Raw genomic sequence first — 26813 nt, 5'->3', positions numbered from 1 at the left:
CCCATGGCTGCTGCATTCCGCTCTGTGGGGCTGGAGGTTTTTCATTTCAGTCCAAACCAGATGAAACCTAGCCATTCATTACAATTTTTCTGCAAAGCATTTCTTGTGTGACCCTGCAGGCACTCACCCCAACCGAGCTAACCTTGTGCAGCTGCCCTGGCCCAGTGAGCCCAGAACTGAAGCTGGCAGGGGCAAGCTGGGGTGGCTCTGCCAGTCCTGGGGACCGTGCCCAGGGCACCTCCTGCTGCCAGCCTGCAGGGTGGCGGTCCCAGGCCCAGCCAGGACAAGCCCCGCTGTCCCTCGGGTTATTTTGCCAGGCACAGCGCACATTCCCCGAGTGACTTCAGCTGTACAGGATATTTATTACCTGCTGTGAAAACACAAGCAGAGACGCGTGAAAGCTCATTCCTAAGAGAAATGCGCTGGAAAACTGTGCCGCTCTCCCGAAGGCATTTTCCCCCATTTCTCCGTTACATACTTACAGGTTAATGGAGCGGTATTTTTAATTGTTAAAACTTTCCAGAGCCGCTCCTGGCCCCGCACGGTCCCCGCGCTGCGGCGATCGCGCGGCCAACAGCGCCACCGGCCGGCCAGCAGCGGGAGCGGCCCGGGGACACCGGGGGACACCGGGGGACACCGGGGGAACACCGGGGGAACGGGGACACCGGGGGAATGGGGACACCGGGGGAACGGGGACACCGAGGGGCATGGGGACACCGGGGGAATGGGGACACCGGGGGAACGGGGACACCGAGGGGCATGGGGACACCGGGGGAATGGGGACACCGGGGGAATGGGGACACCGAGGGGCATGGGGACACTGGGGGGAACGGGGACACCGGGGAAATGGGGACACTGAGGGGCATGGGGACACCGGGGGAATGGGGACACCGAGGGGCATGGGGACACCGAGGGGAACGGGGACACCGGGGGACACCGGGGGAATGGGGACACCGAGGGGCATGGGGACACCGGGGGAATGGGGACACCGAGGGGCATGGGGACACCGGGGGAATGGGGACACCGAGGGCATGGGGACACCGGGGGAATGGGGACACCGAGGGGCATGGGGACACCGGGGGAATGGGGACACCGAGGGCATGGGGACACCGGGGGAATGGGGACACCGAGGGGCATGGGGACACCGAGGGCATGGGGACACCGGGGGGAACGGGGACACCGGGGGGAACGGGGACACCGGGGGGAATGGGGACACTGGGGGGAACGGGGACACCGGGGGACACCGGGAGACACCGGGGGCATGGGGACACCGGGGGAATGGGGACACCGAGGGGCATGGGGACACCGGGGGAACGGGGACACCGAGGGGAATGGGGACACCGGGGGAATGGGGACACCGAGGGGCATGGGGACACCGGGGGAATGGGGACACCGAGGGGCATGGGGACACTGGGGGGAACGGGGACACCGGGGAAATGGGGACACCGAGGGGCATGGGGACACCGGGGGAATGGGGACACCGAGGGACACCGGGGGACACCGGGGGAATGGGGACACCGGGGAAATGGGGACACCGAAGGGCATGGGGACACCGGGGGAATGGGGACACCGGGGGACACCGGGGGACACCGGGGGAATGGGGACACCGGGGGCATGGGGACACCGGGGGAATGGGGACACCGAGGTGTGCCCGTGTGTACAGGCACACGAATAACGTTTGCGCATTTATGTGTGTGTCCGTGTGCACATGCTGGAGCACGGACATTTCATGTACATGGACACTGTGTGTTTATGCGCACATGTATGAATATTTTTTTTTTTATATACACGTGCCGGGCTGTGGGATATGTCCCACCCCCGCAGGGCAGCTCTGCCAAGAGTGGAGGTGTCTGAAGCCTTGCACTGCCCTCTCTCAGCTGCTGCTCCAGCTGCCGTGTAATACCAAAGTGCTCTCCTCACTCAGTTGCCCTCTGGTGTCCCCATAAGTGAGCTGACACAGGTGACAGGTGGGAATGGAAACACGAGCCGTGATGGTTAACCCAGTGCTCATTTAGAAATGCTGATTGTGTGGGGGCAGTGTTGGTCTGTCCCTGCCCTGTGTGATGTGTCCTCTCACCCCTAGTCCAGAGGCTGGAACACCCAAGCTGCTGCAAAGCCTGGCTCAAACAGGAGAGTGAAGCCAGGCTTTGACAAGTCCAGCACCCAGAAAGCTTCTGCTGCACCCTACAAACCTACTTGGGCTCAAAGCAAGAATATCCACCTGCCATGCCTGCCTGGATAGTGCCAGAGGCACGCAGGCAAGGCTCTAAGGGCATTTGGAAAATTGTCTTCCTGAGAGTGGCTAATATCTCTGAGCCTGCAAAACAGGAAAACGTGCAAAACCAAGAATTTGGGAGGGGGTGGGAGCCCCATAATGACTGGGCTGGAGTCAAGTCAGACAACCTCCTGGAGGCCTCCTGCTAGAGCAAGGTAAGCCTTTAAAGTTCAGCTTCTCCTCACCTGTCATGATAAAACACATACTTTTAAGTACAAAGCACAGCAGAATACCAAGAATGGCCATTTGCAGTTGCTTTTCCTACAGCCAGCCTCCAACAATAGCAGGGTTCTGCTGTATGCCTTGTATCTCTTGTCTGGAAAGACTAAAGGCTCCCCTCTGAAGTGTCTCATCTATTTTAGACACAGGAAATCCCTGTACCCAGTATAAAAGACTTAAAATCCAGACAGCCTTTAGCACTTCAAAAAAATTTTAGATCATCTGCACAATGTTGAAATTTTATGCAGTAAGGGAAGGAGAATTTTTTCCTTAAGTTTTGCTTTTAGCATTGCCAAAGAACTTTCATGCCCTGATTTTTTGAGTCACTTGATTACTGACACAGGAGGAACCATATGATCCCAGCATATGACAGGGCATTCTAAGGCCCTGTGTGTCCCCAGCTGATGGCTCTGCACAGACACCCTGCCACTGTGCTGGCAGTGGGACTGATGGGGTAATTCTGCCCCTGCTGCATGTCACGGGTGCAGGCAGAGCACAGCTCTAACTTAGGGCTGCAGTTCATTGCAGCATCTTGTGACAGCCCCCATTTTTTGTGCCTGTTACCTGTGTCCTTCCCAGCACCCACGGACTGCCCAGCCACAGCCAGAGCATCCCCATCAGGCTCTGAAGGGGCTGAGCTCACAGCCAAACCCACCTGGTGAGCTCCAGTGAAAGAAATTGGGAGTGCCCCCCAACCTTTGTATGTGCACCCAGCCACACCACAGCCCAGCAAGAGAGAGAAGTTCTCTGCCATGAGGACTGGTGCTGATATACTGCTTTCCACACAGGATAAAGAGCCTCCAGAACTTATAGTAATTGTTAAATGTACTACTTTTACCAGCAGCTCTGCTCCTGGGAATGCCCAGAGTCTCCTAGAGTGCCTGCATGCTGCAGCCTCTCATTGATCCACATGGCTGTCCCACTGCAGAGACAAGGGAGAGGTGGGGAGGGGCTGCCAGGTGGAAGCTGGGTGCTGGCAGTGCGGTGCCCTGCTCGCTCTGCCCTGTCAGGACAGGGTCGCCTGAGGGAGTGCTGCCCACCCGGTGGGACAGGCCATGAAGAGCCTGGGGTGGGCTTCTCAGCCAGCCCCAGCCACACCTCTGCAGGGCGCTGGTGGCAGCCCTGATGTTCTGCTCAGAGACTCCCCGACACCTTCGGCTTCACTGCAGCCTCTGTGCGTGGAAAGGCCACATCAGCCCTCAGCAAAAGGCAGTGCACGGCCAGTAACTGTGGCAGCAAGCACCCTGGCTGCAGTGGTCACAGCCATTTTCACATGCCATGGAGTCTGCAGTGGGAGAAAAACCTGAAAGAGCAAATGAAATCGTGTGTGAGCAATAGCTGTGTGCCTGCAGGAGCACGCAGGGACCGGACACGCCGGAGACGTCGTGCAGAGCTGTGCTGGTTTCGCTCTGATCAGATGAGGATGAGGTTGGTTTTTTGCAATTTGTGGTAACAGCATTTTGCAAGCATGACAAAAATGTGTGGTAACCCCGGGGCGAACTGGGGCAGCCTCTGCACACAGAGCTGCAACGTGAATGTGCAGTTTGGCAGTCAGGCTGAGTGCCTGTCCCCATGCTCCCAGGCCACAGGGTGAGCACAGCCACCCACATCAGCCCCTGGCCACCTCCTGCAGCTGCTGGGCTGCCCCTGGGGCTCAGCAGGGCTGCCAGGGGTGACCTGTGCCACGAGCACCCCGGTCCCTTGGAGCACGGGCAGAGACCTGCAGCCAGGCCAGCAAGGAGCCCCAGAGCTTGTGGGGCTGAGTGCTAGGAAGCAAAGGGCACACCCATGAACCAGGGACAAGCCCTGCTGGCAGTGCCCAAAGCCTTGCAATGGGGGAGCAAAACAGCAGAAAAAAGTCAATTTGCTTTGAGAGCGTGTCTTCACTGACTGTGAACAGGTTTGTATTAATGAAATCAGCACACTGGGGAGTGAAGGGCTCATTTGCCCCACTGGTTTCTAGAAGTACCCTTCACCTCCCCTTTTATTACTTCCAAAATCCATGTTGCACCTGGATTAACTGAGGACACCCCAAAGGCATGGAGAGTGGATGTGTGTCCTGCCCCAGCTCTGCTGCTCAGGGACTCGTCCAAAGGAAAACTGAGAAGCCAGTACTTTAAAGGAGTAAACAGGACAATGCTAGAGGCAAATCACCATGACCCAGAGCCAAGGCAAGGCTAGATTGATTTAGCTCTACTCCCTTAAACAGTTTATTTTGCTAATCAAGAAAGATTTGCAGAAAATAGATCTGCTCACAGTAACTTGCTGTGGTGCTGACACAGGATACTCACATTTGGTACAAGCTCTTACTTGTATTGCATTTTGACTGAGAACCAGAGTGACACAAAAGGTCATGTAGCACATAAAAACAGTGGCAAAACCTGGCCAACTCATAGCTCTGAAGCCATATCTAAGCCATGAACCAGCATCAGGGAGACACTTTGTCAGACAAGAATTTTTTCTTCTCTCTTTGAAATGTCACATTTTTAATCAATGAACTGGATGAAGAAACCACAATTAACATAGAATCCATGTCCTGACTCCAGAACTGGACAGGCAGTAAATGTTATAGGAAGACTAGTCAGATACAGACACCAAAATGAATTTTTTAAAAAAATACTATGTTTGGAAGATCCTTTTTACAATTGTACATTACTTTTCTAAGACTATGGTGAGATGATTAGATGCTTCTCTCTCAAGTGAGAAGCCACAAACCCTGTGAAGTCAAAGGTACCTTGAAACCACCACCAGATCCATCAGCAAGCCCCTTGTCTGAAGGGGATCCACAGGCCTACAACACACACACAAAAACACCCTTTGGTGAGACACAGTCACACCCCACTGGCCTGGGCAGCTGCACAGCTGAGCCATGGGCTGCAGCTCTCATGCAGCAATATTTTCTAGTAATCAGCTAAAGCAGCTTACTTTACTCATCAAAACAGCTTCTCCCAGAGGAACAAGAAGGCAAGAAAGGTCAATCACTGTCTCAGCAAGACTTGGACACCTCTGGGTGTCCTTTCCTTCTCTATGACAAATAAGGGTGACAAAAACTGGGCAAAAACCCAGTGCTATTTCCCAGCAGACCTGTGAAATAGCTGCTCTTGGACTTCTTTTTTGTTTGGCAGTTATCTCCATGTTATCGCCTTGAGAAGTCTCTAGGACACTTTGGAGGCTTCAGATAAGATTACTGGCAATTACAAGGGAAGAAAGAGTTCATCTCTTGGTACCTTTTTGGACAAACAATCCAAGGCAAACAAGGTTTAGCAACATCTCTGGGATCACAGGGTTTATGATCCCCATAACACATCCTGATGCTGTAAACTCAAAACAGTTTCCTGGCATGACAATGTCTTATCTGCTCTGACCTCTCACTCCTGCTGGCCAAGCCTGCCAGCCAACCTTTACCTGGCAACCTACCCATGAATTTCTGTATGGATAGTGTGATTTCTTCACCTTTTGCCCTCTTTTTGAGATGTGAGCAGCCATCAGCTGGGAGTGCCAGGCGTACCTGGGTCCTTGTGTGTCCCCAGCACAACCAACACAAGCCCTGCCTGACCCTCTGTGACCCTCATGCTCAGCAGAACCCCCACACAGACGCTCACCAGCAGACCACCAAAGTGGTCTGACCATCAAATTCTCTGTCTGAGAGGAAATATCTGCTGCAGAGAAGCTGCTATTCCCAGCATCCCCTTTTATTTGCTTTACTGACACTACAGCCCACGCCACACACCTGGCAACACCAAGGCAAAAATGGAAAGAAAGTAAAATTTCTGTGCCCACACAACAAGACCTTTATATAGCCAAGGGGATGAGGTTTTTTACTCCTTTCCTATTTTCCACTTAGGGAGTAAACAGGAAAACCAACCTGGCCTGGTAGCTAACTTGGGAGCACAGTGTTTTTCTGTGTGCCTCCCTGTGATGCTCCCCGCCCTCTCCTGCGGTGCCATGGTCAGCAGGATGACACTGGGTCCAGCACCCCGTGTCCCCTCAGCTTCCCTTGGAGACAGCCAAGAGCCTGCAGCCACTCCTGAGCAGGAGTGGGGGTGTGGGGCTGGTCTGTGTCTGTGCTGGTGGCAGGCAAAGCAAAGGCAGGAGCCTGGGCACTGCACCACAGCAGCTTGCAGGATGGGCATTGTCACCTGCCTGTGCCACCACGAACGTTTTCCTGTGCCCTTCCCTCAGGGCAGTGTGCCCAACACGCTGGGACATCACTCTGCCACAGCACGGGGGGCTGGGGTAGAGCTCTGGAGGTCAGGCTGGGGAGATGGAAGACACAGGCAGAGTTCAATGGACACAGGGACAGACATCAGGAAATGGCAAGTGAGAAAAAAAATAACCAGCAGTGCCAGCAACAAATGAATCCACTGTGGCAAGTCCTCAGGCCATAAGAGTTGCAGCAGACCTCTGACCCTCTCAGCAAGACAGCCCATGTGAAAGCAGCGAGCCCAGCAGAACAAACTCTGGCAGCAATGTGATGGCTTAAGTCATGGCCACAAAGCTGGGACAACCAGGAGGAGGAAGTTTCTCCAAATAAAAGGAAAGTTGCATAACCACTGCCTTCAAGCTGGGCCTGATGTCCCCCTCCAAAATTAGGATGACTTCCCCTTGCATCAGTTTCCAGCTGAATGTGTGGCACAGAGTGAAGTGGGGGCTGTGAGCCCCATCCACAGCATGCACTGGGATGGAGGCTGTGGAAGGAGGGCATCCATCCTGGCACAGCTCAGTGGCCTCTAGGAAGTTGCACATGCTTGAGGGAGTGGAAAAGCATCTCAAAACCCCTTGTTTGCAGGGCTCATCACAGCAGCCAGCTGTGGAGCTCCTTCCCTGAGCTCACATGCTGGTGACCAGAGGGCCACAGCTGGAGGATGCCTCCTGTGGGTGCTCTGCTGCCTGATGTGAGGCTGGGCAGGGCACTGTGCTTTACCTCTCCCAGGCCTCTCCTCTCAGGCCACCTGGGAAAGCAGCAGGAAAGCTTCAAGAGGCTTTGTCAACAAAGCTACAGTGAGAGTCTAGGTCTGGCTATTTTTGATCCCCTTTCAAAAGAGACGGAGAAAAGCAAGGCAAACAGAGCCGAGGCGCAGGCACCAGAGCTCCCTGCGTACAAACAGGTGTTTGCCCAGAGCAAAGATGTCTGGGACAGCAATGCTGCCACCCCTAAGCAGCTGGACACAGGCTCGATTGTGGAATTAAAAGGCCACCCTGACCAGCATTGCTCATTCCCAGGCACCGTTCACGTGCATGAATCACTGTCCTTCCCTTGGACTCATTAATCACTCCAAAAATCAATAAAGGCCACATAAGTTTTTCATGTATCAGCCATTAGTGTGACCTTGTGTCTATCTCTGCAGAGGGTATGAAATAAAAGCACTGCAGATCAAAGCAGGCGGCAGTGCCTTTGCGCAGCAGCCGCTGATTTACAGCCGCTGAGCTCATGCCGGCTTGTTTTGGTTCCCCAGAGCCCTGAGCAGCCACAAAGCCCTTGTTGTCCCCTAGGGACACAGCAGGCAGGAGGAGACTGCTCCAAAAGGATGTTCTTTAGGATTTGTTTCCTTACTGCTTTCTTGTCCAGGAGCAGTGTCTGCAATGCCCTCAGGGATGAGCAGATCTCCTTCCCCAGGCACTCCTCTGGTGGGACCACAGCCAGAGATGCTGTGTCCCCCTCCCTCCCATGGCCCCTGCCCTGCTGCCACCCTTCACCTGAGCCTTTGGCACTCTCCTGCTGCAGAACAAACACTTCACACTGCAAAACCTGCTGCAGAACCACCACCACTGGGAAGGGGGACCAGAAGGACCAAAGCCATTCACCAGGGATGGGGCATGGTCACATCAGCCTTCCACAACCCTTGGACCACAGGCTGAAGCCTCCTCCAGCTGATAAGGCAGCCACAGGAGTCAGAACACCTACATGTTTTCTGAATGCATTTATCTCTTTTGGGACTAAGACAGCAAGAGCCAGGCAGTGCTGCTGGCCAATTACCATCACTATTGATCACTTCTGCATCCAGCTTTCTGGGTCAGGCCTGCTCTAATTTTCATAGAGGCAGGCAAAAGGCCAGTGAACCAGGAAACCACAGTGCTCAGAAATGCCTCTGGGGCACAGTGACAGGTCAACCAGGTCCACAGAACCCAAATGCCTTCCAAATGCTGTGTGCCAGAGGCAGATATGCCACTGTCCCACATGGCCCACTGATGAGTCCACACCAAACCCCTCATCAGCCCGTCACAGCCCTCCTAATCATCTCTGGCTGATGCTGCAGCAGAGGCCACAGAAATACTTGCCAAAGGAAAGAAAGTGTTTTACTTTCCAGAAAAAAAAAGGTCTTTAAGCTAAGTGTGGACATGGGAGGGTAGGTTAGGACACTACAGTGTGGAGCTCCTGTAATAGTAGGGGAAACACAGCTTGGACTTAAACAGTTTCAAGACTTCCCAAAATCTGAAATCAGAAATACCCATGCCTACTGGAGACAGCCCTTAATCACAGATTGGGTTTTAATTGAAAATCACCTCCTGTTAACACTGCCCCAGCTTTCCCTGCAGGAACTGTATCAGGTCCCAGCTATCCAAGCCCCTCTCACGGATACCATAGTCCAGGGAAAGGCACAGGGGCCAGCTGGGCCTTGCAGCCTGGTTTCACCCACCACCCAGCCATGCTCCCTACAACACTGGGATCTGCCTGTCTGGCACAAACCACCCTTCACCACACCAAAGGCACCCAGCAGGCTCCCTCCCCGTGTGCCCTCCCTCTCAGGTGAGGTACCTTCCCTCTGTGCCCCTCCACCTCCCTCCCCACCTGACAGCAGAGGGTGTTTTTACTGGAAACACCGCAGCACTCAGCCCTGTCACACTGGAATAGCTGTGGCCAGCCTGTGGCCAGCCTGTGGCTGGGTGCTGCTCTCATCACTCAGTCTGGGCTGGCTGCTTCTCCCCAGTGACATCCACCCCTCCTTGTTCCCCCAAGCAGCCACTGTTGGTCAGGGCAGCTGTGGTGGTGTTCCTCACTCTGTCTGGATGACACATCGTGTGTCACACACAGGCACAGCCCTTTTGGCTTTGTCTGGAGCATCTCCCCTGACACAGTTTGGGAAAGACAGACACAGACTGCTGATCCCAGCCTGCCATTCCCAGAGCAATCCCACTCTACGTGTAATTCAGGTTTGCTGCACATATGCAGCCTGTGGCAGATTTGGTGCTCAGTGGCACACACCTCTCTGGCTCAGCACGCAGACAGCCCTGCCCCACTGCTCTGTGCTGCTCTCCCTGCAGCAGGAACTCCCCCAAAGCCTTCAGCAGCCTGAAAGCCTCAAAGACAACAGCCCCTGTGGACCATGGTGCACTTCTGGGGGTTTTTGGTCCTTGATAGGCATCAGCTCACAGAAATAAATGTACCCAAGCTGCACTAGCAAAAAATCCCCCAAAATTATATAGGGGATTTTATTCAAGGGTGATTCTGGTTTAATCTTGCAGCTGGGCTTGCTATAAACCTTTGGACTAGAGCACAAGTAACTCCACCTGCCTGACTGACTACATTAGGATATTGTTATAAAAAATGTCACTTTGGCATTTATAATAAAATGTGAAAGCTGAATGCTGAAGGATGGCACAGGGCCAGTGCTGGGCAGCCGTGGGGGAGGACAGGCTTCCCCTGCCTGTGCCAGTGCAGGTCACCCTGGGACAGGCAGCCCCTGCCCACCTCTGCTGGCACACAGGTGGGGTGGCACTGGAGGGGAGATTGCCCACGTGGCTGAACACAGAGCAACAATTGCTCTGTCCACACTGACATGCTCCCTCAGGGCCACAACAGGCACAAGCACAGCCCATGGCATTGCAGCCAGACTCCTGCCATGTCCCAGCAACAAGCACAGCACCTACAGCAACACTAATCAAGTGAGGAAAGGGGGCTTGTGCTTTCCTCTCTTATGCTGCTTTTTGCTCTTTTCCCCTGCCTTTTGAAATTGCAGATGAGAAGAGCAAATATTGGAAGGTTATCCTTTGTATCCCATGATCAGATCACAAGCTAGCATGTGACTCGGGAGGGAAAAACAAGTCTTTCCAGCAGATGTCAAGGCAGCGAGCCGGCTCTGCTGACTGCTGTACCTTGCTGTCTGCAGCCAAAGTCAATTCCTGGTGCATCCTTGAGGTACAGAACCTCCTGATTCATCAGGATTTTATTCTAATTAAAGAAAACCCAGATGACTTTCATTTTGGGCTTGCCTATTTAGCAACTCTGAATGCAATGTGTATGTAAGGATAAATAGCAGCTTTCAGCCACTGTTTTGTAAACAGGCTCCAGCCCAGGAAGACCGAGAGCAGTTTGGAGCCACCCTGTAAGTCATGTGCTGGGGGAGCAAGCAAAAACCTCCCACTGGGCAGAGGGACTGGTTAAACAGGAGCCCAGGTCTGGCAGCCCACAAAATGTCCTGTGCAGGGCTCTGAAGGCCGGGTGGGCATGAAGCAGTTGCTCCAGGGGAGCAGGGAAGCATCTCTCTGTAAGGGATGGGGTCTGCTGGTACATAAGCCCTCTCTCTGACACACATGGGGTTTGCCCACTCCCCGAGGCCGGAGCTGGTGCTGCTGGTGCCCCAGCACAGCCAGGCTCCGGGGCAGCTGGGGGCCCTTCCCCCCGAGCAGGGGTGATAAGCGCCGATACCACATCTCGCAGCACTGGCCCCACCACGGCTGTCACATGATGGGTCAGCAGTTCGTGGGAAGTCAAAGGCTGAAAGCTGAAAAAAAAACAAGTTAGTTTGGCCGACTCCTTCCCCACAGGAAATAAAAATTGGAGCTGAGCTTTAGCAATTTGGGTTTGACCAGACTTTTCTCGCCTGAGGCCTGGGGTGAGTTTGTCTCGCCAAGCTCCTGACCAAACATCCAGCCACAAACCCAGCAGGGAAAGGACTTGGAGAAGGGCAGGAAGGGTAGAGACAAGCAGGTGACAAGCAAAGGGGCTGTGTAGCACTCCTGGAGCCTGGCATCAGGACATCTTTGCATGGAAGAAAGTCTCTCACAGGCCTTCCCATCCCCTCGAGGCTGACGCAAAGAGCCAGCACACCAGATATTCCCACGGTCGCTGTCCTCACGCCCCGGCTCAGCCAGAAAAGCTGCTCCCAGTGTATGGGACTGGGCAATAAAAAATGGAAAGGCTTTTGCCCTTCCTTTGCCCAGGGTCCATGGACAATCAGAATCTATTTTTAACCTGGCTCTTTCTTTTCCCCTGCAGAGGCGCTTGAATGGCTTTCCCCTCGCACACGGAAGCGCGGGGAGCACGGACGTCGTCTCTCATTGTGATGGGAAAGGTTATCGGGTACGAAACAAAAGTGAAATCATCCACTGGCATTCCTGGGACTGAAATAGCTGCCTGTTGCAGCCCTGACGTTATCACAGAGGAAGGAAGGCTCCGGATACAGGCTGTCCCGCGCCAGGGCTCACGTACTGACCCTGCAGCGAGCCAACACCAGGCTGGCTGAGAGCAGAGGCAAAATGAGGCATTCTTACCACGGCAGATTAAAGATTGCTTAGTGCAGGAGGTCCCAACGTTGCCCAGCAGCCTCAGAGCCTCACATGAGCAACAATCAGCCACAGCCCAGCAAAGAAGCTCATCTGCCTCGCGTTAATGTTCAGGGCCAGGGCCCTCCTGGGGACAGCACGGAGTGGGGAGAGCTGTGGCAGATGGACACCCCTAACAGGGGACTCTGTGAGCTGCTGCCCTGCTGCTGCCAGCCTGGGGCTGTAGTGCCCTGCCTGTGGAACTGGGTCTGCACAGGGACATGGCCACAGCAAGGCTTGGCTATCAGTTCACTAAAAGCATTTTTAATGTTCCACTTACCTGGGCTTTTTTGTTATTGTTTTTTTTCCTCTAGCACAGAAAGATTAAATCCATGAACCAGCCTAACCACAGAGCCAAGTGTATCTGTCAGGCCTCTTTTGACAGAGGCACTTAGGTGTTTTTCAACTGAGACCTGTCACAAAACAGTGGCTTTCTGAAAGCAGAGGTTGCTGCCAGCCCACAGGTCTCTGGCATGGGGCTGCCAGGGTCACCCTGAGCCAGCAGCATGTCCCTGCCTGACTCCACTGCTGCCCCTGTCCCCTCCTTGCCTCCTGCCTTTTTGCAGCCACTCCCATCAGGATATCTGCAAGAAATGCCAGGAAACCACCCCAGAACTGCCTGTCCCTCATGCTACAGGAAACACAACCAGCTGGGAAGTCCTTGTTTCAATTTCTCTTCTCAAGACAGGACTGAGCAGGCATGGCCCCAGGCTGGCCCATCGCTAGCAGCACTCAGCAGCACTCAGCACTCCAACCCAGTGGAGGGAAGCTGGAAGGAGGATTGCAGGGAGACAGGGAGACACCACCACCAGCTGCTGCTCTCAGTCCTGCTCACCATCTGAAACTAAGCCAAAAGCCTGGGAAAGGGCTGCAGGAGGGCTGTGGGAGCTTTGCAGATGGAGAAGGCAGGAGCATGCAAGGGACCCTGTAGAGCCCAGAGGAGGTGGCAGTGGCTCACAGGCGGCACACTGGAATTATGGCATCTGTCAGGATGTGGGGAGGGCAGGATTTGGGGAGCCCAAATGTGTTGAGCAGCCTTCTGTGAAGCCCTTGGGACTTCCAGCCTGGAAGAGGAGCTCATGTACTGGGCATCTGGGCTAAGAGGTAAACCTCCTCCAAAGCTTCAGAGTTTAAATACCTCCCTGTGAGAGCATTGTCAGGAGCAAGGGGTAAGCCATGGTAAGGGCTGAAGCTGGGAACCTAGGAACATGAAAACTAGGGGTAAATTTTACTTGCCTGCCTACGCAGTAGAACATTTACCAAAACTGTCCAAGGTGTTTTCCCAATAAGCTAAGCACTCCACCGCCTGCCAAACCCAGATTCTTCTCAGAGATTTAAGGCTCTTCCTCATTTGAATTGCAGTAATGAACTAATACTTTGAGTGCCTCCAGCTGCCAGCAGCTGCCTTAGACTTAATTGCACCCAGAAGCCTTTCCCAGGAGCTGCAGAACTATGCAGCCCAGCCCAGGCAGCAGGAGCAGCCCACTGCAGATGCTGGTTCATGCAGACCCAGGCAGGTCAGGGAACACAAGCCAGTGCTGTCCATATGGACTCTGGCCGGGATGGCAGAGCCACCAGCACGGGCTCCAGTGTGGCTTTCCTGGCTTTGTTGACGAGTAAAGCTTTATCACTGTTAAAACACCATTTGTTGCTGTGACTTTTCCCCCCCTTCTTAAATGTCAACTTGAAAAGAAAAATTCGGGAAAGGTCACTTACCAGAGAGACTGGCACAGCTCCAGTCACTTGGATAAACATGTGTAGGGTCAGCTGCTGCAAGAGGGGATTTTAAACCAGTTATTTACCTGGTTGAACAAGTGTTGTGTTTCTGCAGAAGAGCGAGACTTTATGTACCTTGCAGGAGGCAATCAATCTCCTCACCACCCATCCATTGCTGCTGGGATTGTTAACCATTTGGGACACCCAGCTAGAGAAGATGCTTAGCTCACAATGCCAAATTTCCTGTTTAAGGGGGCACGAGCACCCATGAAATCCCCAGGCTGACTCTGAAGACTGCTAGCCTGACACTGTGGAGAGCTACTCAGCAGCAGCCTCACTGGACCCCTTCCTCAGGTGGAACCCACTTGGGCTGCTCTGCACCCCTGCAGGGCATGGGGCTGGTCACCCTTGGTTCTTCAGGCCAGCTGAGCCATTCATTCTGGGCTGGAAGCAAAGTGCCAGAGACCCCATTGGTGAGGAACAGCATTATCTGTACCTGGATGCACACAGAGCAGATCTGGAGGAAAGTGCACTGGGTCCCATTCTTATGGCAGCCTGAACCTCGTGCTCCCTTCCCTCCTGCTTTGCCAGGTGGTAAAAAAGGGTAACAGCAACATCCCTGAAAAACCCCCAGCTACCCAAAGGCACAGGTGACCAGGGGCTGCTTTTGCAATGCACTCAGCAGGTGTGCTGATAAGGAGCAGTCCCCACAGGCACAGCCCCACCATGCCCTTTATCTGCTGCCTCTGCTCTTCATCTCAGCAGGTACTTTTGCCTCTCACCTGGTGAGTTTCTGCCACTCTGCTGAATGTGCTGGCTGCAGCCAAGAAAAGGATTTGACTAAAATAATAAACCACTTGTCTTCCTGTCCCAGCCTTCCCTGTGGCTTCTCAACAAGGGAAACTTCACAATTCTGTTGAACAAAATCTGTTGATTTTTGCCCTTGTTTATAAGCAGTATGCTACTTAGGACTTGCCCAGAGCTCTCCATAGCTCAGCAGTCCCCAGACAGCACATGGACCAGAGCACTTCCCATGACTCCACCAGCCAGATGAGTCTGCTGCTAATTGGGCTTCCAAACCACCACAGCTGAACTCACTTGGTTGATCAAGGTCCTGCTGAGGGGGCACCATCTCCATCCCCCCAGCATCCCCTCACTGCCCAGCATCCTTCCTGCACCCAACGCTTCTGCAGGGGCTTGGATGAGCCCATCAGCTCCACAAGCTGGGAAAGCTGGAGTCACTGCAGAGGACTGGCACCTACCCCACAGCAGGCAGGGAATGGCTCTGAGGGCCTGCTCCATGGTCAAGCCCTGTGGCCAGGCGTGCTGAGCAACTTCCCGGCAGCAGCCCCAGTTTCAGCGGGGAGGAGAGTGTGCTCCTGCCAGGCCTTCAGCAGCTCATCCTCCAGAGATCAAGCCATGCTGCATGCCAGGCCAGACCAAGGGATTTGGCACAAGAACTCTTCCCACAGCAAAACAGGCACTCAGTGTCTGTGATCGAGTCTAGCTCAGCTGACAGTGCTTACTCCCAAATAAAAGCTGAGCACACAGCCTAACTTGGGACAACTCCCAGGCTGTGGGCACCTGAAGGCTTATGCTGACCTTGTAAGAAAACCTGTGCCAGCCAGGGACCCCAGGTCAGCCCCATCCCAAACACCCTGTGCTGCTGGAACATAACAACTCACTGCTGTGTGCAGTGCTCAGCTCTGTGCCTGCAGCAGCCTCGGGAAGGGGACACGGCCAGAGCTGTGCAAGGTCAAAGGCACAAGGGCTCTGCTCAATGGGAAACCACCACCATGAGGCTTTCAGAAGTTCAGCTGGACAGAAGAACTGTCAGCAGTGGGAAAAGGGCAGCTGCTGGTGCTGCCAGTAAAAGCAAAAAAAAAAGGAGAAATCAGCCCACCACAGCTTCCGATCGGATGTGACAGCGCTGTCTGAGGTCCTCAGCAAACCAAGTGTGTGTTGCAAGCTCCCAGGAGCTCCCAAGTGAGGGGAAGTGGAGAGCTCCAGGGCTGTGGGGAGGGGAGGTACCTAAAGCACCCCTGAATGTGCACTAACCCGAGGCAGCTCTGTGTGCCTGCCCACACACACCTCGGGAGGCAGCCAGGTCCTGGTTACATGTGTGCCACAGCCCTGTTAATGCTCGTGTCCCATCCTGGCAGCCTGCCCCGAGCAAGGGGTGGGTTTTTCCAAGAAAACCAGAGACAGATTGTTCCGTATAGCTGATGAAACTAAGAGCCTCTAGCATCCCTGTGCTGGCCAGGGAAGATGGCTGCAGGCAGCCTGTTCCCAAACAGAGCAAAGCGTTCCCACCAGGCCCCCACGCCCTTGGAATAATTCAGTTTTTGTGGAATCCAGTCACTTAAAAAAAAAAAAGGCAAAAACAACACAGAAAACCCTTCCCCAGGCCTGCAGCAATATTTTGTCTGTAAATAATCTAGAGAGCAAGGTCACATTCCCAAGTGAGCACACTGTGGGGAGGGTGGGCAGGGGGCAGAGGGGGATGTGGAACAGGGAATGCACAACTCCCAGCCCCAGGCACAGCCAGGCTGGGGACCAGAAGGAGAGCAGGAAAAGGGGACTGGGGGAGGAGGCAGAGCAGAAAAGGGCTCTAGGGGTAAAAGGCAAGATGATTTCACCTTTCTTTCACCAGCTGTCCCTGGAGCAGGGACAAACCTGCCACCTCCATCCTCCCACACTTCAGCACATCTCACCACTGGCCGGATGGTGGCACAGAGCTGTGCAGGGCTCAGGCTGCCCTGCTGCTGCTCCGTGGGGATGGTGGCAGCAGCTCACGCGGGCAGGAGTTGGTACTCACTGAATTTGTGCCAGAGGCACTGAAGTCCAGCTTTTCTGCACTGCAGCTGGAGCAGGCTCTGGTGGCAGCCCCAGCGTGGCCACCAGTACTGCCCCCGCTGCTGGCAGGCACAGCACCCAGCTGCACCCTGCCGAAGGACAGCTCCCCAGGACAGCAGGGATGTGCTCTAACAGCTCCAAGCCTTTGCCAGCCGTGCAGGAAGGGAAGCAGGGGCACTCTGGGAAACCACCCACAGCCTGGATGGAGCGTGGAGCAGATGGCAGAACAAACGGCGCCGGGATTTCTGTTTCGCATAATCTTTTGCACTGCTCACTCCCACACGTAACCTTTTCCTCCCATGGAGCAGGACTTTGCTTGGAAAAAGCAACTAGGAAAGCTGGAAGGGTTTCAGAGTGGCAGGTGTTCTGCTCTGAACATCACCAAGGACAATACACAAGACCCCAGATGCTTTTTCTTTTATTTAAAAACAGACACAGGCAAGATTTGTGCTGTTTTGTGCCTTTTTCAAAAGAGTTCATGAGCAATTTTTTTTTCCTTTTTCTAGATGAGGAGAAGGCTGATGCTGCTGTGAGGACACTTAAGGATGGCAGGCTCTTCATGCCACAGCTGAGTGACCTGTGCTGTGCAGCCGTCCTGGCAGGAGGGTGCTCAGGCTGGGACTGCCAGTCAGGCACTGCAGGTCTCTGTCCTTCAGGGCACGCAGGTGTTTGAAGGAAAAAAAAAAAAAAAGGAAAAAAAAGGGGGAAATATTCAAACCCTGTACATTTTGAAGACTATCCAGAGCCAGAAGGCTCAGGGGTTTCTGTGGAGTTTTGGGATGGAAACCACTTACTGTGTGACTGCAGGGCAAGGCTTCCAGAGCAGGCAGTGGCTGTGCAGCAGCCCCACACCCTGTGACAGGAACACTGTCACAGCCTGTCACAGCCCAGTGGTGCTCCTTTGCATGGGCTGAGTGAGGATCCAGCACAGCCCAGGCAGAAACCCAGCCCCTCCTCAGCAGCACTGGCACCTGGGAACACCACCAATCCCCTGGGGAATGAGATGCTCAGGGAGCCTCATCACTTGTAGGCTCCCAGCATAATTAGGTTCCACATTGAAATCTCTGCTGGATATCAGGAAACAAGCATTTGCCTTGCCTGTCAAGCACCATCAGCTCCCAGCTGCCACTGATCACGCCACCACTTTTACAAGGCTCTTTTACACACAACTGGTGGAATTGGTTCTTGCTCATGCATCAGAATCATCAGTCATCTAACCACCACCACCCAGCACCTCATGGCCACTCCTCCATGGGCTGGAGCTTGGCACCAAGAGGCAGCCATGCCCATGCTGCCAGGGCCAGCACAGCACGGGGTGCATCCCAGCAGGGCCGTGCTTCCTGCAGGCAGCTGCTGGGAGCTCTGGGAGCACATCCCCTGTCTAATGACAGAGGGGGAAGCCCCAGGCTGGTGGGGGCACAAAGGAACCATGTCCAGCCAGAGGAGCAGCAGGGTCCAGGCTGTGTGCCAGCAGGTTGGGTGATGGCAGTTCCAGAGAAAAAGGAGTTTCCACTGTCTGCCCTGCACCCACTCCACACCTGAGCCACATGGCTCTGCCTGTATTTTAGGAGTTTCCAATGAGCTCATCATAGAGCTTCATAATTAGTGTTTCAAAATTAATTACAACAGCCTGGGATTCTCCTGAAGTAATAGCTACAAGGAAGAAGCCAACCAGCCATTAGGTAGCACACTACAAACAGTGCTCTCTCCCCAGCCTTTGATGAAGTCAAGTGGTTCTGCCCTTTTACTATTATGCATTGCAAATTGAAAGTGCCAGCAAGAACTCCTGGCTTTGGTGTCCAGAGCAGAGCTCCAGCTGCCATGTCCAGTCCCCCCAAGGTGCAATGCAGCACAGAAATCTCCTGTGCTTAAGACTGCAGCAGGCCACCCTTCCCCACACAGCTTCGTGAGGGTATAAGCCACATTTGACAACAAAAAAAGACAGTACCAGATGCTGTAAGCAGGGTGTGGGGTTCCTGCTGTTACTCACCATGTGCTGAGCTGTTCAGACAAACAAAAGAGCAGGTTGGGTCAAACACAGGAACTTCCTCAAGTGAACTGTACTCACAGGTCAGAATCATTAGAGGGATTAAATCCAGAAAACACTAACTTGCTGTAGTGTCTCTCTGCACCCAGGCTTTCCAATGCCCTGCACTGCAGTCTCTTACTACAGACCTCCAGTTTCACTCACCCCCATGGCCAGAGTGGCCCCAGCTGACTTTAAGCACTCATTTTAACAGGTTTAATTCTTAACTGAAAGAAATGTGCAACACACACCAGCTTGGGTGAACATCCAGAAACCATGAGATTGCCAATGGGCAAGTATCAGCTCCAGGCTGTAGTGCTAGAAACTCACCACAGGCTGGGCAGAAAGACACAGCCTGTTGGAAAAGAGACTTTGACAAAGCAAGCCAGGTCCTCTCTTCCACCTCTCATTTGAATTAAACAAATAGACCAAGCCCAGGCAGAGAAAAAATCCAACAAAATTATGTTGTTAGTTCAGCAGAGAGCTGATTTTTAGACCTCCTGCATTTGACTTCAAAGTAAATCAGGATTTTATGTTTTTATTTTTAACTCTGTTCTCATTTAAAAACTTCAGTTAGTGACAGGATAATTGTTAACAGTTTGAAGATAACATTTAAAAGTGTTCCTAATAATGGCAGCATTTAAGAAGGATTACACGATACCTTTTAAACCTGAAAGCAAGTGGTTTCCCAGCTATGACTGCTCTCTCCACACAGCATTTTGTCCTGGCAAGGACAATCCAGCTTGAGTCTGGGACAGAAAGCAGTTGGAGAAACAGAAGTGAAACCCAGAAGTTTGTTTTCATTATCTAAACCGAAAGAGCACAAGAAGTGAAATTATGTGAATAAATGCTATCCCCACTTGACGTTTTTTCTTTCCAGTGATTCTCTGGGGTTTTTTGGCTGTCCAATTGCTAAGTCATTTGTAACAGGGCTCTCCTGTCCTACCCAGGCTTGGGTACCACCCTGCAGCATGCATGGGCAGAAAAGGACACAGCACCAGCACCAATTTCTCCAGTGAGACGTGCCAGACCAGATTTTTTGCATACCACAGCAAAGCAGTTCACCACCTGCCATATAACACCATCCTGCAACTCACATTTTTTTGAGCTCTAACAGTGCCTCATTTTTTCCAAGTCAGAAAGAAACTCGCTGGCCAGTTCAGCGCTCTTCAGACTGATGAGTAAATTGCTTTTTCCTTTAATGAGCAGCTGGGCTGCTGCAACAGCACTGCAAGCTTGGCCCGTGGTTAGTGTGTGCCCCTTCAGAGCAGAGCTGGGCAGGGAGCAGGTGCAGCAGAGCAGAGAGCACTGACAGCTCCTGTCAGACCATTGTGAGCACTTCCAGGAGTGGGAACACCGCCTTCCCCACCCCTCAGCCCTCCACAGGTCTTCACACAGAGCAGGAAAGACCAAATCTGGGATGAGCAGCCGGGGGATGGGAGAGCCCAGGCAGCACCTTCACTCCTCTCCCTGGTCCTGGCAGCACTCGGTGCCTTGAAGCAAGCCAGGATTCTGCAGGCAGAGGCACGCTGGGGCCCAGCAGAACCTGCAGCAATTGCTCATCTTCAGATTGGATGAGGCTGCTGCATCCACCACAGAGCTGGAGAGGCAAAAGTGCCCTGAGGATCAGACACAGCCTTGTACTGAAACACCAGCTACCCCCCTTCTGCATCTAAAGGAAGGAACAGCAGCATCTTGCTTCCCTCTTGTGAGGTAGAAAAGCAGATGAGCAGCAGTTTTCAATTGAGAAATACATTACTTCATTGAGACAAACTGTCAGGCTGAAACTGAAATAGTTTTTTTAAAAAAAAAATCAGAAGTCATGCAAATCTAAGTTAGTCTGAACTGCCCTGAAATCAACAGAGCTCCAGTGATTGAAGTCCTCCCCTTCAATCCTGCATTCCCATGTCAGCAGAGAGCAGCTCAGGGAGCATGGCTCTGGCTAGGATGGGCAGCTACCCACCTGTGCCAGGTTCCAGCAGCCTGGGCTGTGCCCCCTGATCTCAGGGGACTGGGCACAGGCTCCCAGGTAGACCAGAGCAGTATTGCCACTGCAGAGCTACACTGCAGCCTTCTGACTCAGCCTTGCAGCTTTCCTGGCTCCTAGAAAGCCCACTCCCAGCTTCTCCCAGGCCAAGAAAGACTGGCAGATGCTCTTCAAGCTGCACTTTGGAAAGGGTCAGGTTTACACCAAAAGCTGATGTGACTGTTAAAGGACATTTCCAGGCTGGGTTTGTTGGGTTTTTCACTTTTCCAGAGCACACTGTAAAAGCCAGCATAAATATCCTCTCTGCTATTGTTTTTGTGGAGCCTGCCAGATCAGATTACACTGAAAATCAAGATACAGATATTTTATCTTTGTTCTGTTTGGTACAGGAGACATTTGACCTCGGTTTAGAGCATTTCTTGCCCTGTCATTCCCCATGCTTTTCATCACATATATCCCTCTAAGCATCCCACATTTTAGAAGCTACTTTCAGCTCCCAGGACCCACCAGCTCATTCCCACTGTGGACAAAGTTTCGGGCTCTGCAGCCTCCTGGATGACTGCAGGCAGATACCCAGAGCACTCAGCTGCCATCCCTGCGGGAACTTGAGAGAGGAACTGAGCCCAGTCCTGCACCATGGACTGCTAATCCCTTTGCTGAGAGGAGGCAAGCTGGAGTTTAGAGAACTGGAAGTTGGAGAACAAGCAGACATTTATTCAGAGCCAGCAGCGTGAGGGGGAGGACCACCAGCTCCTTCCTGCCTGCGCGGGACTTGCCATCCCTGAATGCCCCTTCTTGTCCTTGTCCCCACATCTGGGGCTGGCCAGCACAACGCTGCTCTGTCCAGCACGGGGCTGTGGCTGCTGCACGCCTGCCTCAGGGCCCAGTGGCCAGCAGGAGAAGCAGGGTGGCCACTGCCAGCCACAGTGATGCTGACCTGGCTGCCAGGCTGAGCTGTCCCAAGAGGAAGTTGGCTGCCCACTGAACTTGCAGCTTTAACAGGCATCAGAGCCCCCAGCTTGGAGACAGGGGCGTGAGACCAGCCTTTAAAATAAGAGTAAAGCCCAACACCCTCAAAGAGTACAGCTGCTCAGTAGGGCTAATCCAGAAGGTTGAACTCCACCAACACATTGCACAGTTGTCATCATAACAGGGACCAGAAACTTCAGTTTCAGTAAAAAAGCATGCAGGTGTGAGAGAGGCAGCAGCAAGTCTTGGTGGAGAAGAAACAAGAGCTCTGTCACTCTCTACAGCAGGATCAGCTCTCAGAGGAGCCTAATTGCACCCACCTATGTTAGTAAACTTTGGCCTACAAAACCACCAGGCTGCTTCCAATCACGATGGTGAAGATGGACCTTTTGGACAGGATTTTCCACTCAAGCTGTGTTATCTCTAGTTTGGACTGCAGGACTACATTGGAGACTGGTATCAAACTGCTCTGGTGCTCCTCAAGTCCTTGTCTCAGGTGAAAGCACCAGCAATACAGTGAATATAAACTGATGCATCCAGGTAACCACCAAAACACTCACTGTCTGAGCACCAGCACCCATCCAATCTAATAACAGAAAGATTTTTTAAAATAAAAATACTTAACATTTATTCACCTTGAAGTCACCATAGTAAAATTGTACACATTGTGAGTGACCCAGGAACATTATTCAAAAGCTACCAGAAACATAAGGCAATTTGTACAGCCATTGAAAGAAATACACAGCATTTTGAAAACAGAGTGAAACATTACTAAAACAAGACAACGCTTGATACACACTAGTGACAAGAACCAGCATTAAGTTTTAAACAAAAATAAAGATGTCATGGCTACAAGTATTATACAGTGATAAATACTCCAAAAATATATTAAGATATATGGAAATTCTCACTTTGCAAGGGAAATCCAGAGAAATTCCAGCCTTCACTGGATTTCAATATACCAATTAAGGTTTAATATTTAAATTCTTTTCCTTTCAGTAGGAACCAGTACTGCAGCCATTACTGTCCTGTATCAATACTTACCTTCTTGTAGTGTAATGAATTCAGCCGTACGTTACATTAAGCCCTAATGCCTCTAGCATCACAGGCACCAACTGCCCTAAATCAACAAATGAGTTGCCTTTTGATTACAAGTGCTGTGCACCACGTTTGAAACCATAAGCCACGTTAGATCACAGTCAACGTTCACCCACTTTACAGCATTAATGAACGCGGGTTCCAAACTTGCCTCCACGTAAATAAGACGTCTCGAACAGAGGGTTTAGTAGCAAGCCCACCATAATGTTTTCCTAGTATAACATCAAGCACTCAGAAGTTACAGTACATGAACCATGCTAAAGTTTAGGTTACACCTTCAAAAAACAAAGTCCAGAGGATGTTTGGAGACAACAGGCTTTGAACATGCACAAATAGTGCTCTAGTATCGTTTGTGCCGTTACTGGGTAGCGAGTGAAGCAGTTTATAACCAAGGATTTGGTGAGGCAGTTTTCTGAGCCAGTTTAAAAATATAGACTTCTTCTTAGAGGGTCTGTTCTATAGAAAATAAAGTGAAATCTGGTAAATTGTCAGTTTTGAGAGTACTTTTCCCTCGGCAAGATGCGCTCGTGGGCCTACCGCACCAAGAGGAAAGCCAAGCCCGCCATGCCGATGCCCGCCGCCGCTGCCATGATGGCGTTGCCGATGGTGCTGCTCTGCTCGCCCGCCTCCGAGCCCTGTCTGCCGAAGAAGCGACAGAAGCCATCCTGCAACAGCAACAGAAAGGACACTCAGTTGCTCAGCTTGCAGTTAACTGGATCTCCTCAACAAGCCTTTGAGCGCAGCTCCATCCTCCCCGCTCAGCCTCTGTCAGCTGCACAAGTCTCTGTTCCAGTCATGGAGTCTAAACCCTTGGGCACAGGCAAAAACATTTTGTGAGAGCTTTTTCACAAGGCAACAGAAAGGAGTAGCTACAAGTGCTTGCATACTTAGCTCAAGAGATAATTGGTCACTTCCTATTGAGATGCTCAGTGTGTCATTACATATTTTTGCCCTTTTAGGCAAGTTTCTGATGGAAGTTGTCAGCACAGTTCCTCCTACTTTAAGTTTCAGAAAGCATCTAAAACACAGGATATGGAAATTTCCACTTTTTGAGACAGGAGGCCAAAACCAGTCCCATTTCAGTAGATGTGGGACTGATTACACACTCTCTTGGAAGGGCCGGGTGGACACTGCTCAGAGCTGACCTATGACAGAGCAAAGCTGGCAGCTGCTCTCCCAGATCATTGTGATAATCAGAAGTGGCAGCAATACAACTCCAGATGGTCGTGTTTGAACTCTGCTCCGCAGATGTCTATGTAAACAAGTTATACTCTTAATTTCTTCCGGAACTTTGTTCTTTACACTTTGATTTGTGCGGACAGGCAATAAGATTTTACAGATTTTGCCAAGTGACAGTGTTCTCTGCAGCTAACCACCACATTGTTCTGAGTGGCCAGATGGACCAGTGACCACTGGAAAACCAAGTTCATTTTGGCCTCTGGCAAACCCAACTAAATCAGTGGCTACTTCCCCTCCTTTCTATTTTTAGTGCTTATTTGTACTGACATAAAGTATTCCACTAGGACTGGAAATAGGAAACGAGCAGTTTTGTGGGATAGCTGACATTTTGTTCAGAAACGCAGGCAGAGCTGCACCAATGCCTTAAAAGCTGTACCTCCAAGCGTGCATCTCTCGGGGCAAAACGCCTGACCAGCCTCGGGACAAACAGGAACAATAGCCGCAGGTCTGGAGGCTGGTGCCTTAATACGCAGCTGTACTTAAAAACAGGCACAGGTTTGTGCTCACACCTGGAAGAGGACCTGTGCCAGCCTGCTCGCCGAAATCCACGGGCTGTGGACCCGGGGGGAAGGCAAACCTCGCTCCCTCACGCAGCAGCATCCCTCCTGCGCTGTCAGGAGGCTGCATCCCAACGGGGCCGGAGGGAGCTGGCTACGCCGCAGAACCGGGGCCGCAGGCACCCCAATGGCCCAGCGAGCACCACCGCGTGTGGCGATGGGCAGCAGCATCGCCTGGGGACACACCGTGTGTGGCGATGGGCAGCAGTTTGAAACCATAAGCCCTCAGGGACACCCCATGTGGCGATGGGCAGCATCGCCTGGGGACACACCGCGTGTGGCGATGGGCAGCAGCCCTCAGGGACACACCGCGTGTGGCGATGGGCAGCAGCCCTCAGGGACACACGGCGTGTGGCGATGGGCAGCACCGCCTGGGGACACACCGCGTGTGGCGATGGGCAGCACCGCCTGGGGACACACGGCGTGTGGCGATGGGCAGCAGCCCTCAGGGACACACGGCGTGTGGCGATGGGCAGCAGCAGCCCCGGGTGCACGCCCATCGCCGGCAGTAACCCGGGCACGTCTCCCGCCGGGACGAGCCGCTGTACGGAGCCAGGGGCTGCCCTGCCCTGCCCCGCTGAGGGGCCGAGGGTCCCGGCACCCGCCCCAGGCCGCTCCCCGCCGCCCCGGCCCCGCTCACCCATCCGCCGTGCGCCTCCAGCCACTCGCCGCGCTCCTCGGCCAGGTAGGCGGCCAGGTGAGCGGCCAGGCAGCGCGGCCCGTCGCTGCAGCCCCGCTCGGCCAGCGCGGCCGCCAGCGTTCCGGCGAACACCACGAGCGCCAGCAGCCGGCCCCAGTTGAGGCCGCCGTCGGCCTCCAGCTGCGCCGCCACCCTGCCCAGCAGCGCGGCCGCCTCCCGCGGCTCGGCCCGCGCCAGCGGCGCGCAGGAGCGGAAGAAGGGCCGCTCCTGCCGCTCCAGCTCGGCCGCCGCCCGCCGCAGCGTGGCCGCCGTGGGGCTGGGGGGCAGCGCGGCGCTGCCGGCGCGGTGCTGGAAGTAATCCTCCAGCAGCAGCGCCGTCTCCTCCTTCAGCGAGCGCGGCATGGCGGCTGCCCACGGCGGCGGCCCCGCAGCAGCAGCTGCCGCCGACTAAGAGGCGGGGCGGCCCCTCCGCCCGGCCCGGCCCGGCCCAGCCCGGCCCGCCCCGGGCGCTCCCCGCCTCCGGGGCGGGGCAAACCGGCACGTTCCCATCGGGGTGACCGCCCGCATCCCTGGAAAGACATCCGCGGCACACTGCTGCGGGCCTCGCTGGGCAGCCGAGGGAGTTATCGGGTGCTGGCTCTCAAATACTTGTTTTAATTCCTTTTGGCTTTTTTTGCTCCACATTAGTAGCCCGCCCGAACCTGTATTCTTTGCATCAAAGGAGATATAGGTTTTCCAGGATCAGGGGGTGAGTGCAATGTGTATTTACTCAGCAAATACAGTGGGCCTTTGTTTTTTGATGAGCATATCGGCAAAGTCTAGGATTAGGATCTTCGTGGTGCAAAGGTCGGGCCCTTCACGCTTCTGGTGTCAGGTGAAGCGGCTGAGAACGACCCTGGCCAAGGGTGTCATCTGCAGAGCACACGGAGCTGCCCGGCGGGACATCCCCCCTGCACCCCGCCGTGCCGGGGCAGCTCCGAGCCCGCCGGCTGCTCCCCGGCCACCGAGACCCCAAACACCGCCTCAAGGTGGCACAGGAACACCGAGACCCCAAACACCGCCTCAAGGTGGCACAGGAACACCGAGACCCCCAAACACCGCCTCAAGGTGGCACAGGAACACCGAGACCCCCAAACACCGCCTCAAGGTGGCACAGGAACACCGAGACCCCAAACACCGCCTCAAGGTGGCACAGGAACACCGAGACCCCAAACACCGCCTCAAGGTGGCACAGGAACACCGAGACCCCCAAACACCGCCTCAAGCGCGGGGGCAGCCCGGCACAGGAACAGCAGGAACACCGGCGTGTGCATCCTGCTCAGCACCCTTGGAGCTGCTGAAGGTGGCCCGGGGCAAAGCGTGGCCGTGAGCGCTGTCACAGCACAGCCCTGCTGTGCCCGGGGTGGCACAGGCACTGCCACTGTCACAGCACAGCCCTGCTGTGCCCGGGGTGGCACAGGCACTGCCACTGTCACAGCACAGCCCTGCTGTGCCCGGGCTGGCACAGGCACTGCCACTGTCACAGCACAGCCCTGCTGTGCCCGGGCTGGCAGAGGCACTGCCACTGTCACAGCACAGCCCTGCTGTGCCCAGGGTGGCACAGGCACTGTCACAGCACATTCCGGGGTGGCACAGGCACTGCCACAGCTCCTGGCACCACGGCCACCCTCACCTCTCGTCCCACAGCC

General features: G+C 53.9%; 1 protein-coding gene and 1 long non-coding RNA gene across 3 annotated transcripts; both read right to left on the bottom strand.

Annotated features, from left to right (window-relative positions):
- Nucleotides 1-10281: 10281 nt before the first annotated feature.
- LOC135280772 (uncharacterized) lies at nucleotides 10282-14473 on the bottom strand. Its single transcript, XR_010347614.1, has 3 exons — nucleotides 14250-14473; nucleotides 13754-13807; nucleotides 10282-11217 (listed from the first exon to the last, which is right to left on the bottom strand). It is a non-coding gene; the product is annotated as an uncharacterized LOC135280772 (long non-coding RNA).
- Nucleotides 14474-22192: 7719 nt separating this feature from the next.
- Nucleotides 22193-25615, bottom strand: BCL2L10 (BCL2 like 10). 2 transcript variants are annotated; one of them, XM_064388820.1, is made up of 3 exons: nucleotides 25126-25614; nucleotides 23232-23354; nucleotides 22193-23145 (listed from the first exon to the last, which is right to left on the bottom strand). In XM_064388820.1, the coding sequence occupies exons 1-3, from the start codon at nucleotides 25525-25527 to the stop codon at nucleotides 22954-22956; spliced, it is 717 nt and encodes a 238-aa protein (XP_064244890.1). In that variant the 5' UTR covers nucleotides 25528-25614; the 3' UTR covers nucleotides 22193-22953. The 2 variants fall into 2 exon arrangements, with proteins under 2 accessions (XP_064244890.1, XP_064244891.1); XM_064388821.1 differs by having other exon boundaries at nucleotides 23003-23354; nucleotides 25126-25615.
- Nucleotides 25616-26813: the final 1198 nt, after the last annotated feature.

This window comes from Passer domesticus, chromosome 14, assembly GCF_036417665.1.
Source record: "Passer domesticus isolate bPasDom1 chromosome 14, bPasDom1.hap1, whole genome shotgun sequence".
Taxonomy (NCBI): Eukaryota; Metazoa; Chordata; class Aves; order Passeriformes; family Passeridae; genus Passer; species Passer domesticus.
Note: the sequence above shows the minus strand (reverse complement) of the source record. Positions and strands in the feature narration are given on the sequence as shown.

What these genes read in the sequence shown, in the direction of transcription:
- BCL2L10 (XM_064388820.1), bottom strand. Translation starts at nt 25,527, where the DNA reads ATGCCGCGCTCGCTGAAGGAGGAGACGGCGCTGCTGCTGGAGGATTAC. An exon ending in TGGAGGCGCACGGCGGATGG is followed by an intron (nt 23,355 to 25,125) that starts GTGAGCGGGGCC and finishes TTGCTGTTGCAG; the next exon opens with GATGGCTTCTGTCGCTTCTT. An exon ending in CGGGCTTGGCTTTCCTCTTG is followed by an intron (nt 23,146 to 23,231) that starts GTGCGGTAGGCC and finishes TATTTTCTATAG; the next exon opens with AACAGACCCTCTAAGAAGAA.